Consider the following 13,851-nt stretch of genomic DNA (forward strand, 5'->3'; position numbering starts at 1 on the left):
ATGGGAGTGGCACCAGCCAGGATGAACCCACACACCTGGAAGAGGATTAGGCCCCACCAATGAGTTAACATCGGACTGTACTTGCTGGTGGGCACTGCAAATTGCCGCTATGGCGAACTGGTCGGGGCTCCCTTGCCCAGCCCACTTTCTTTCCCCATCTTTGGTGGGGTGAGGGGATGGTCTGTCTGCCTCCTCCCCTCCCCACCACCCCCTCTTTTCCCTCTGGTGGGGCATGGGCATGCTCCACTGATATACCTGGGGTCGCCTTCCCTATTGACCCCCATATTCCTGGTCTTTTCCCCCCAGCCTCCTGTTTCTCTCTACATATATTGCCAGCGAAAAGTGAATGCCCCACACAATGAAAAATTTAAAATGCCAAACTCGACACACTTGCAACCTCTTTCGGCCTAACTAGATTCTAGCGTTTATCCCCCCCCCCATTTTATATATATATAGGTCCTAGCCATTGAAATCTCAGGAAGTTAGGTGGCAGGACCTGCCAGAGCACTTATCTAAAAATACTGGTGTACCTGGTCTGCCTCCACGGGGCAAAGTGTGGGCAACGCTGGGACTCAGTAGGGGTCCAGCAGCTAAACGGCCAGATCTACACATGTACAATATCCAGACACTTTTAAATCTCTGGCCTTCCCAGCGAACTGGTACACCCACAATAAAAGCAATGCGGAGATGGGGGAAACCCCTGTTGCCATTAGACACTAAATACACTTTCTCTCTCTCTCTCTCAGGGTAATTCAGAATTTTTGTTTTGGCTGGTGCTGCATAAGCCCCAGGCTTCCTTGCACTATAATAATAAGAATAATAAATTAGGCAGATAGGCTGAGAAGTGGAAATTGAAGTTTAACATTGGTAAATGTAAGGCACTGCATGAGGAAGCAGTAATCCCAGAATAGCATACCAACTGGGTAATACCACACTCAAGGTGGTGAAGAATGAAGAGACCTAGGGGTAACTGTACAAAAATGCATGAAGTTCTCTGTGCAGGTAGACAGGCTACTAGAGCAGCTCATGGGGTTCTGTCATTGATATACAGGAATTTTGCCAGCAAGGACAAGGAGGTGATTATCTCCATTATATAAGGCAGTGGTTAGGTTAGGTAATCTTGAGTACTGCATTCAGGTATGGAAGCCTTATTTTAAGAAAGATGTGGAACACTTGGAATGGGTGCAGAGAAGTGCAACCATATTAGTCAAAATACAAAGGGGTAGATTACACCCTTTGTGTTCTCTTACCATAAAAGATTTTGGTCGTGCAAATTGCAATCCTTGGAAACTAGGGGCACTTGCAAGGGACCTGATTGAAGATTTAAGACTTTAAATGTATTGAGTAAACTTAATGATGGTGGTATTCTAATTCTGTCTCACACAATGCACATAAAGGGACATGAACTTAAATTGAAAAAGTATGATTGCAGGATTAATGTGTGAAAATTTGCTTTCAGCCAGAGAATAATTAGTTTGTTATAGCAATAATTATTTGCTGGAACAAACTACCATCTAGTGTTGTGGAAGTGGGCAGCTTGAATAAATTTAAGAATTATTAGAAGGGAGGGACATATGAGCAAATGATGTGGGTAATTTTTTTTTTTTTTTTTGGCTGATGCTGTATAAGTTTGCCTCCTTGCATCATTTGCTAGTATTACTACTAATAATTAACAACACTATAATTTATTTACCACTTAATTTTTCATTGATCTGTCATCGATATATTGTGGGTGGTATCTGGCTATCCATTATAGATAGTTGACTCAAGTAAGCTGTATATCAAGGTGATAACTGAGCATTAGTTTCTGAATGTTTCACTACATATATTGTGGTCTGCTAATAGAGTAGCAGGTGATAGCTTAACAAAAATAGTAGGCACTCAGATTTGGCAGCGTTTATTTAAGACTGGAGTGTTGGAAATTTTGAACTAGTTCAAGCAAGTTTTTGATGATTTGTAAAGTGATTTCTTCCTGATACTCACTTGGGGAGTGGAGGTTAAGGATGTTCACGGTAACTGCAGCTGATGATGGCACTACCAGTAAGTAAAAGTAGCAGGCTACTAGTAAGTAAAATTACAGCACTGTAATGTCACTTGGATATTCAGATTTTTACTAATATTGTTTCTTTATTTTAGAGATGTTATGGTGGCCACAGTCTAAAAATTTATAGACCTTTTATGCATTCTATGGGGGTACTAACTTGTAGCATTATTTCATATAATCAACAAGGTACTCACATCATGCCTATCATCTATGAGTAGGTAGCTCAATTAATTAGTTCAGATAAAGGTCATTTGGTAAGGAAAAAATGACCTTTATCTGAACTAGTTAAATAAGAGTCATCTGGTTAAAATTTTACAAATTTATATATACATATTAGGCTACATAACCCACTTTTTTAACTAATAAGTAAAATGCAAGTTTCCTGTCAAAGTCTGCATTAATTAATTCTGTCCTATTGAATATTTTTTTTCCATAAGCACAGTTATAATGGGTGGTTTTGTTTGTTATGGGCTTTGAAAAATGTGCATTTTTATCATAGAAAATGAGCAAGGAAAAAATATAAGTAACACATGGAAATATAAATATTCTGAAGAAGAAGATTTAAAAAGGCAAAATTCTCATTTAATAGCTGAAGTCTTATTCTTTATCATCTTATCCCTAAAGATACTACTATAAAGGACTGATTTAATCCTCCAGACTAGTTGGTCTGAACATTCAGTTGGTTATAAATATCATTTAAGCATATTGATACTATTTAGGTTTATGCAGCCCAAGCCTGATATTTTAAATTTAAATTTAAAAAATTGTTTAAACTTTAATTAATTTTGATAATTTTTGCAAGGTATTTATATCTTCTGAGGATTACAAGAAGTGTCCTTCCAGCACTATACCAGAGGCACTATATAAATCAATATTAAAAAGTTGACATCATGGACATCACAACCAAACTTTGTCTTTTTTACTTATTCAGTAAAGCTACTTCTAAAAGACATCTCTGCTAAACTAAAAGAATGTTATTGTTCAATCTATTTAAAGTGAATCTGGCTTTACCAGTATGCAAGTTATTAAATCAAGTTACAGGTCAATGTGGTTTCATAAACATTTAAATAGCTATATAAGGATGACTTTGAGAAAATATATACCATCATACACCAAACTATCAGATATACTAATGTTTATACAGTAAAACCACTAATTTGGACCATCGATAATTTGAATTGCTTTCTTTTTTATGTATTTATTTATGCAGAATGAAGATTTTTCCTAAGTGAGAATTTAATGATAATTCTAAACTTTTTTTTGTCAAAGAAGTAAAATTCTCTCAAAAGGAAAAATTAAATGCAAAAGAAAATTTTTATTGTTAGATCATTGATAATGCACCTATATATCCTTCCAATGATATCTGATTAAGGGATGAAGGCAACATGAAACTCCTTTTCAAAACCCCTAATACTACAGCAGCACTCACACAACTATGCATCAGGAAGTCATATTCAGCTGTATCAAAAAAATGACCGAAGAATCTGTTATTTATCTTTTTTTTTTTTTTTTTTTAATGATCTTGGCAGTGAGAAGCACACAGTGGGAGAAAAGATATTGGTCAATATTAAAAATTATGATATAAAAAAGTGCTATTTAAACAGAATTAAAGATGAAAAGTTTTAAATTGTGTTAAACAACAGTGGCAGGAGGGATAAGTGAGTATTTAAGAATGTGGCTAGAAGATGAGGCTGGATATCACGTGGTAATGGAAGAAGAAATAGCAACAGGAAATATTTGTGGGCAAAGTGGCGAAATTGCAAAAAAAAAAATAGAAGAAAAATAGTTACACACTAGGGCAGCATGGTTGTTGGAGACTGCACTGAATTCATGAGACATGGCCTTTCACTAGCTTGGCTGCTTAAATTATTGTTTCAGTTTCTTACCTGCTATCACTACTGTAAACCTGATGTAGTACTGTTATAATTACACAAATTAAAAAGCACAAAGAAAAGTGGAAGAACTTGCATCTGAAAAACCTGCATAATTTTTAATATCTTTAAGAATTGCTAAGGCTACAGTTGATGCTCCTTAAGAAGTTGGTATTAGTACTGGCAGCATGATGCAATGAAGCAGAGCTTATACAGTTCCGCAGTATGTCATAGTAGCTTATGTATCATGGGAGAAAGCTGTACCAAAAATTCACTCAATTCCTCTTTCTGACTATACAGTTTGCAGAAAAATTAATTCACTGGCACCTGATGTGGAATGACAACTAATTTTGTAACTTATAGAATCAATGTGATGTTCTCTTCTAGCAGGTGAGCCAGCTAAAATGCTAACAAAGCTCTACTAATTTATTACAATAGATACAGTAATGAGCAGCAAAAAATATTGGTGAAGGTTTCATAAGCTACTTTGAACTTACTGGAAACAACCAGCAATGAAATATTTTGTGTTATTCATGAATATATATGCATTGATATATTGCACAGATAATGATGCTGCCATGACTGGGCATCATTCAGGACTTGTGGCTCAGATTAAAAATGAGGGTGAAGTTGGAGAATGAAGGTTTACAAGCTAGTTACTGATTTATCCACAGGGAATTAGTCAAGAAGAAAATGAATTCAGTGTTAAATTAAGTTTTAACAAAATTGATAAAAATTAACCATTTGTCTTTTCAAGCAGGGCAACTGTTAGCTGACTAGGCATCAGATACTCAACTTAAAATTTTAAACTTAAAAAAGAATACAATTCATTTTGCTAATTTTTGGATGATGATAAAGAATGAGTATTATGCACTAAGATGGTAAGCCCTTAAGATTCTCCTATCATTCAGTGCTATATATTTAAGAATCAACACACATTAACTCTCAGTTATTTGCTGTTTTGGGGGAAGAAATGGATTCTACTTACAGCCAGCTTTAACATACAAAAATTAGGCAGCTTTCTTGAGGAGTACCTTTTCTTACAAGTATGTAAAAGCTTAGAGAAGTTTATGCATTTTTGACAAGTAAAATTTCTGAACTGGCTGCTAACAGTGATGGGAAATACAGGTATGCTTATACCAACCTAACATATACTACACATGTTAAATATGAGCAGTGCTTTTTTAGGATGGTATGCAACGGTACGGCATACCGGCACCTTTATTAACAGTGACCTGTGACATTTGGATGCTGTACACTTCGAAATTTGTAATATTCTGTAAATTTTTTCACACGTTTACCTACTTTTCAAATAAGCTTAGTTATTCCACTAAATTTGCATTTTTCACTGTCTATTGTTAAGATATTTTCTATATAAAACTTTATAACCATTTTTAGAATTCTAAATTACTCAGTCGGATTTCTGTTTAACGAACTCCTTTTATAGCAATTTTTTTTTTTTTAATTCCCTTTGGAAATTACATTTAAAATAGTTTCTGTTGAGCGAAGAAAATTTTCATATAACAAACGGCTTAGGAGAGACTTAACTTGGTATGCACTGTTCGCACTTTTGGCCTCCAGGCAACTTAGGATATTAGTGCTGCTGCTAAGCAAGAATTGAGAGCTAAAGGGATTACCATTATTCAACTTAGGGTTGTAAAACCTATCCGACCACCTGTCCCACACATGGAGAAGTCATGCTGGTCAACAGTGAGCAGAGCAAGGGGTATTCCCAATGGGCTCTGGTTCAATTTCTACTGCAGTGGCATCCAACCTTTTCCTGCACAGACAGGGGCCATATTCAAAGTTAGATTTTTTTCCGGGGCCGCAGTGAAGATTCGAGAAACATTAGGGCATTACATTTTCCATATCTTGTTACATATAAAAGGAAGTTTCTGTTTTCATCTTACCATTTTTTTTATTTTCAGGCTATATATAAAAAATGCAAATTCCCAATACTTTTATGTGTAACAAATTTATGTCACTAATTTATATTTTAGATTTTATTAAAATCATAACAATATGACTTTCTTTTGTTTTTCAAAAAAAAATGCTCACTTTAGAAAATTTACAACTCGAAAGGATCACTGCTTAAGAAGAATATAAGGTAAATAAATAAAAATAATGATGAACCTAAAATTGAAAATATTCAATAATTTTATTAAATACAAACAAGATTACATTTACTAAACAGAACATTTAATGAGAATTTTTTTTTATTGATAATTAGCAAAATTTAAAATGCTGTATTCACTTTCAGCGGGGGGGCGTAGGTTGGACACTGCTGTGAATCAACTGTAAGTGCCCCTTTTGAGAATTAGGAGAGAGAGAGTGATTTAATTTTACTTCGACAAATAATCATCTGTTGTTTCGCGGAAGTTCATTATTCATATTTTTCTGTAAATTTTCCCTGTTTATGTTTACATGGTCACAGTAGCTGAATATCCGAATGACAAGACATTTTGGACAGTTAAAAAAAAAAAAAAAATTTAAATTTAAGAACTAGTGACAATATCGATGACGAGAGAAGGTAAATGAGGATAACGAAGGTATTAAATCTTTTAAACATGAAATGTTGGCATTTGGTGAAAATGAAGTTAGAAAATTGTCAATTAGGCTTCAGTTAAATGAAAGAGATACAATTCATGGATTTCAAGAATACCTAATCGAAAAGACGTTTTTGGAAAAATTGGAGGGCATTTGATGAACGCTCTGAGTACGATACCAATTTCATCAAGTGAATGTGAACGAGGATTTTCACAAATGAATATGATCGTCAGCCCCAACTAGAGCATCGTTGATGACACAAACAATTTCTTCACTATGATTTCTTAAAATTGTAGGTCCACCAGTGACACACTTCGATCCAGCAAACATGTCGATTCGTGGCTGCTTCGGAAACATCATTCAGCAACAGACACAAACAGAAAAGAAGTCGGCACAGTGTGCTGGATAAGAACTCAATAAAAATTTGGAATATTCTATAAAAACTTTATTATGAAAAAATTTACTTATTATTTTTTTACTTATTACTTATTTTTTACACATTTTACTTATTTTTTATATACTTGAATAATAAATTTATGCTTAATAAACTGTGTTAATATACTTAATTTGTTGTTCTTATTCCAAAAACATTACTACTAAAGTAACAATATCAGGAAATACTTTTTTTTAGAGTACTGTACTTTACATGTCCTTTTAATTTTCAAATTTTCCTGATAGCAAAGAATGAGTACCAGCACCTATTCTTTTTACAAAAAAAGCACTGAATATGAGTATTTATTCTTGTATTGATATAAAATAATTATATATTAGTTAATTTTTTAATGAACTTGCACAGTATAGTTTAATACTATTTTATGATCTGTCTCTAAAAATGGCTGAGAAACAACACGCTAAATATTACTGTTTCAATTTGTAACTTTAAATTTAGTCTAAGCAACTTTTTTCAACTGGAAAGATATCCCACTCATCACTGGTTTAGCGTAATCTAAGCAACCTTTTTCAACTGGAAAGATATCCTGCTCCTCACTGGTTTAGTGCAAATCATCATTGTCATACTTATAAGATCAATGTAAATAAATATATGGATTTTATTTGAAAAGATAAATAAATAAAAATTACAACCATTCTGTGTATAAAACTTGGCAATCATACAAAGCAATGGACAAAATAATGGAATTAAAGTAGCAGTTTTTATAATGACTGTATGATATATTTATGAACATACAGTGATTATTTATTTTATTTATTATTATTTTTTTTGTTTCTTGCAGGTTGTATTATGAAGGAAAGACTATAAAAGCCAATGTTTATTTAGAAGTAATATAAAAAAAGTACATGAAGAAAATTACCAATCTGCCTGAATTCCAATTGGTGCACATTTAGCAGGGAATTGGTGATTAAAACTGCTGATTTGTTTAATGTATCCAGAGCAACTGCATCAAAAGTGATGTCTGTATTCACCAAGTATGGAAAAAGAAATCTGATAAGACGAATACTGGAAGAAAACTGAAGCTGACTGAAATAGATCACCAGAACTGAGAAGGAACATAAAAATACTGCCTCAAAAATAACTGCAGAGCTTAATGTGAGTCTCAGCAATCCAGTTTTGAGCAAAACAGTTCAGTGAGAACTTCACCACTCATTAATAATGATAATGCTAGAAAGAGGATGGAATGGAGTAGAGAGCACAAAAACTGGACACTTGATGATTGCAAACATTATATTTTCATACTGGATTGGAAACAAGTCATATTTTCAGATGAATCATCATTCACAATTTTTCCAACATCAGGGAGAGTATACATTTGGTGACTGTCTTATGCCAATTAAAATTGATCCAAGAGAAATTTTAAGTTAGAAATTGTAACATCAAAATAGTAATATTTAGTTCAACTTTATATCAAATGCAAAAATTACATAATAAACAGAGCTCAAAAGATCCAGATGACAAACCTCCTAAACCTAAAAATAAGTAAGACAGATCTCTGGAACTTTGAATTGATTGAATACCTTATGCATAGTTTTAATATATAAAGCCAAATTACATCCAAAACATTACTGCAGTGCTATTACTTTTAATTAGTCAAACCATTTTGCTTTCCTTCTTACCTGAGAAGGCTTCTTGATAATACCATTTTTACTTCCATGAAATATGAAAACTGTTCCTCTTTTTGTTTTTCCTCCATAAGGAGCACCAACTGCAAAGTCTGGAATATGCACAAAAAAAATGTCACATCTAGAACTTAATTTTAACAAATTTAACATTTGAAACAGCACTAATTAAAGAGAGAAATAAAAACTTTTGAGTACAATTTCAACATCCATTATGAAAACACAGAAATATATCTAGAATTACACAAGACATAATTATGGTTTGAATTACAATTCTGCCTTCTCATATCTGCAGATTCACCTTTTTCCAGTGGGGTCTAACTTAAAAAACTGGAGTTATGACAAGTCAAATTACAGTCTAAGTGAACGTAACGATTATGTTTAAGTTATAAATCTAAGTTAGAATCTAAGTTAATATTTATGAAAGAAGTGAGAGAAGGAGATGATGGGGAGATTAATCTTTTGGCACATGAAAATCTATCCGTGTTTTTTATGCCTTTAATTACAAAGAAAATTTTCTCCAAGCCAGCTGAGACTGTTAAAAGTTGATTTTCTTTCTTTTAAACTTCATTATTTTTCTTCATTGGCATACATTTCTAAGCATTTTTCATAATTTTTAATTCAATCTCTCAAGTTCCACCATAGGGTACTACTTGGCTTTCCTGAAGGTCCGCTTGTTCTCAGCTTCCAAAAACAGCAGACTAATTTTCAGTTATACTAGTCACCTGAGGAATATGCTAGACAGGATGTTATGATATTAATTTAATCTTATTAACTTGATCTTAATTAAATCAAATTAAGATGGAATATTTGCCCCACTGACATTGCTCAAGTATCCTGACATTGCTTTTGAGCTGTCTTGGGTGAGGCATGCACCCTTGTTCCCAAAAATTCCTTTCCTCCCCCGTACTCTGGACACCAACAAGGTTCCTCATTAGTTCAACCTACACACTTGACCAAGTTTGGCCCATATAAAAAATTGGATGCACTTCTCTCATTTTTTTGGCCAGTGCCAGTAGCCCATATTTGTTTAGGCAATTGTCTGTTTTTTCAATAAGATGTCTTAAATATTGTATTATCTCCTGACTAACCATTTTCCATTGGGCAAAGTATTAAGTTTTCATGAATTTATTCCTATAAATCTAATTTTTAACGCTACTACCAGACAAATCTTAATTTTTAAATTAAGTTTGGTTTGGTAATAATGACTTCCATTAGTAATAGTGCTCTTTAGATGAGGACTATGAACTAGCATTACATTCTTGGTTTTCCTCTCAAGAGAAGTATTAAGATTTTTAAAATTTATTCCTGTTATTTAAATCAATTGTAAACTTACATATCAGTTTTACACTTTATATTATCGTGGTTCGTTTTGCAAATTGTTTCTTTCAGTATAAACTAATATGAAACACCATCAACAGAATAGCTAAAAAAAAGAAAGAAAACAACAATGTCAATATATGTTTCATGTTAATAAAAACCTCAAGCAGCTATTACATTCATCTGCCCCACAACTATGAGATATTGTTTACAAGCTGTGGGTAAAATTGTGTTACAACTGCAAAGAGTCTTTGGCAATTGTAAAATTGCAAAAGACTCTTTGCAAGTTAAAACTGAGGGCTGACAAGCACATAAACCATACAATGAGAGGGAATATCCAACAAAGTGATGTGGCACACTACACAATCACTGGGGACCACGGTGTCATCTCACCTCCAACTCTAATGCTTTGAATAACATCATCAAAGAGAAGAGACTTTTTTGGAAGCATATCATATATAGAAGGATTGCACCAAAATGGACAACAGAAACATTTGCAAATCCCCCCCCCCCAGAATGTTTGACTCTTTTTCCACAGAACACAGGCTTTTACCACCCCAACCCCTCTTCTCCACATAAAATGCAGATCTTTGGAACTAGACAGGCAGCTCTCACAGTGGTCACAGACTTTGGCAACTTTCCCTAAGACATAGCCAACCAAAGTGTCCCACTCATCCTATACACATGGCATGGCTTGCAGCTTAAAAGACACCCCATCCCTCGGGCTTCTTTTTATTTCTCAGACTGTCCAATTATGGTTTGTGATGGAGTACCTCTGGCTTCTTTGTTATAGGACGTTAGAGCCATGTGATTCCTCATAATTTTCTTTCTTTATGTTTACCTCAGAAACAACATGTAAGTGCTTGTTCAATTTTATACTATTTAAGTGATCATAAAAAGAATAGATGAAAGAATTTTAAAACTGAGTTTATAAAACTGGCCTTATTCATCCACTTTTAAATTAAGTTTTAAAATTCTTTCATCTATAATATTTGGAATCATTTAACACAACAGATAGGTGAGTTACTTAAAAAAAAAAAAAAAAAAAAGCATTTGCTATTTTTAATATTAGATTAGTAAGAAGACAGTAACTAGCAGTCAGTTGTTGTATTCCCCATTGGTATCTTGGTCCTGAAAGGTCTGCAGAAGCTCAAACTTGTTCCTAAATTCCAGTACATACTGCTTTTTCTCCTATTCTGTTATCTCAAAGACCTTCATTTATTTACTGGAGTCAGTTTTTTCCTTTCTTTTCTTACATCACTGCCCTACCATTAATATATGGACACCTGCCTATAGACAAAAAAATAAAAAAAGAGCTTTTATTGTGTCATTTAATATTTTTTGCTGAAACCTTCTGCTTTTATGATGGTCTTCAATCTTTGCAGCATACTCTCAACCAGCTTTTTATAAATGTCAGGTGATATGTTTCTCCACTCAGTCTTTAATGCAGCCACCAGTTCAGCCTTGTTCCTTGGGCAATCTTAATGTGCACGTACCTAACAATCCAATACATCCCAAAGATGCTCGACAAGGTTCAGATCAGGACTCTGGGCTGGCCAATCCAACTTTTCCACACCCATGTTGTCAAACCACTCTGTTACAACCTGAGCAGTATGGCACGGCATGTCTTACTGATACAGGTATGGGCCTTCCCTGAAGTACTGCCATAATGTTAGGCACCTCCGTAGCCAGGTGGGCAGGAGCGGCAGTGCGTAGCACACGCTTCTTGATTAGACCAGGGTTCGAGCCCGTGAGCCACCAAATACGGAGGATGTAGAAAGGTCAGGGAATGAATACCGCATATCCCCAGAGCAATATGGCCTTAATTGCTAATGCTCCTAAAAACCAAATAACGACAACAACAACAACAGCCATAATGTTGGAAGTGCAAAATTGTCCAGGTTGTCCTGGTATTGCACAGCATTCATGGTTTTGTTGATAATGACTAATGGGCCCAAGCCAAACCATGAATGGAGACCCATACCATGACACTGCCTCCACCAAACTTCATTGTTGGGAGGATACAATCAGGAAGGAACTATTCCCCCTGGCATTTGCTACACCCAGGAATGGCCATCAGACTGGTAGAGCGCGAATCTCGACTCTTCTGTCCATAGGACTGTTTTCCAGTGCTCTACAGTCCAGGATTCGCTCTCCTTACACCATGTAAATCGGCATCTAGCATTTGTTGAGGTGATCAATTCTGTTGAACTGTTGAGGTAATTCTGTTGAACATGTCATCTTGCATGCCCACTTTTGCAATTGTTGGTTCGAAGCCCAGTGTGCATATTTATAGCCGATTCTGTGACATGTTGCATGCATAGGACCTGTTTCCCCATCCATGGAGGGGTGTGGAGGGGTGTCTGGATATTAATGCTAGGGCAGTGTATATCAAGTGTGCATCTTACCATTCTGTGCTCACTTCCAATATTTACCTTGTTCAGGACTGTAACATTGTTCACAATATATCTTCTGTTAGTGAGGATGAAGTCAATTTCATTAGTTGTTAATCCATTTGAGCTCTTCCATGTCCACTTTCTGTTCACCCTTTTCTTAAAAAAGTGTTCATTACTGACATTTCTTGAGATTCTGCAAATTTCATAAGTCTTTTACCACTTTCATTTCTTTCACCAATTCTGAAATTTCCTATAGTTTACATTTCTGTGCTGCTTTGTCTCTTTCCAACCTTATAATTTAAATTCCCCCCCCCCCCCCATAATGATGGTGTAGTGAGTTTTCTGTTCATCTAGAAGTCTATCAATTTCGGTGTATATTTCTTCAACCTCTTCATCATCATGGCTTCACATTGGTGCATATATTATTATAACCTTTAGTTTGTATCTCTTAGAGATCCTAAGTCTTGATGCCCTTGGTGATGTACTTTTGAATTACAAAATGCTGTTTTTAAATTAATAATGAATAATACAATTCCTGCAATAAGAAATATAGTTTTTGACACAGAGGTGTACTGTACTTTCAGCAGGATGGCACACCATACTTCACATGAACATCCATGCCTATCTGGATATATCACCAAAAGAATAGTCACTAAGAGATTCTGCACTCTTGAACAGACTGCAAAATCTCTAGACTTATGGCCTTTGGGCTTTTCATGTGTGGGAGAGCTCAAAGATATAGTGTACATTTATAAACCTAGAATGCTTTCAGATTTTTAGGAAAAGATAAAACAAGAATCACATGAAATTAGTGTGCACCATTGTAATGTCAAGCTGTTGAGAAAGGATGCTGTTCTTGTATGTGTGTAATGGTGAACATTTTGAAACTAACCTAACCTTTGCTCTGTATCACATTTTACATATCAACTAATTGTGCAGAAAATTTAGGTATTTGTTTATTCAGTAACTTTTGGAGATACAACATCTCAAAATGTTTATATATAATTTTGAACTACCCTATTCAACTATAAAACTGTACCAACTTTTCATATAAAAATCTGCTGCTTTTAATAATTATCACATTTATTATTCACTTGCCTTTAAAACCATCTTTATTGATATCTCCAAGCGATGCTAAAGATAATCCAAATCGTCCCTTGGAATATATTCCATCTAGATGAGTCGGACTACCAAAAGTATGCTGTATAAATAAAATTGTTTGTATATTTTCAATCTATAAAGTACAGCAATGTTGTAAATCATTTATTATATAAATTAAATTTTTTTTGTCAATATTATTCCATTTGTACTCTTGTCAGATAACACAAAAACTGATAAAAGGTTATATACGAGGGCCAGTTAAAAAATGATACCTCCTAATTTTTTGAATAAAACAAGAATCACATGAAATTAGTGTGCACCACTGTAATGTCAAGCTGTTGAGAAAGGATGCTTTCTCAACAGCATCTTGAGAAATGTGTCTTGAAAGTTCATGTTGTAAACAAACAACTTACAAGAGAACATTGAACAATTCATTGTGGTAAAACCTGTTCAATTTTGAAATGACTGTATGTTTTGGTATCTCTCTATATACATTCAT

At 34.4% G+C, this 13,851-nt stretch overlaps 1 protein-coding gene across 1 annotated transcript in view; it reads right to left on the reverse strand.

Annotated features, from left to right (window-relative positions):
* The window catches only part of LOC150090997 (integrin alpha-PS2-like), a 366,306-nt gene that overhangs the window by 201,186 nt on the left and 151,269 nt on the right, over positions 1–13,851 (reverse strand). Inside the window, exons 11-12 of the mRNA XM_090381009.1 lie at positions 13,350–13,452; positions 8,533–8,630 (exon numbers count right to left, since the gene is read on the reverse strand). Of these exons, the coding sequence (XP_090237135.1) occupies positions 8,533–8,630; positions 13,350–13,452 (201 nt within the window). The remainder of the gene's footprint in view (positions 1–8,532; positions 8,631–13,349; positions 13,453–13,851) is intronic.

The sequence above is a fragment of the Mastigoproctus giganteus genome, chromosome 1 (genome assembly GCF_048544385.1).
Source record: "Mastigoproctus giganteus isolate SK-2022 chromosome 1, ASM4854438v1, whole genome shotgun sequence".
NCBI lineage: Eukaryota > Metazoa > Arthropoda > Arachnida > Uropygi > Thelyphonidae > Mastigoproctus > Mastigoproctus giganteus.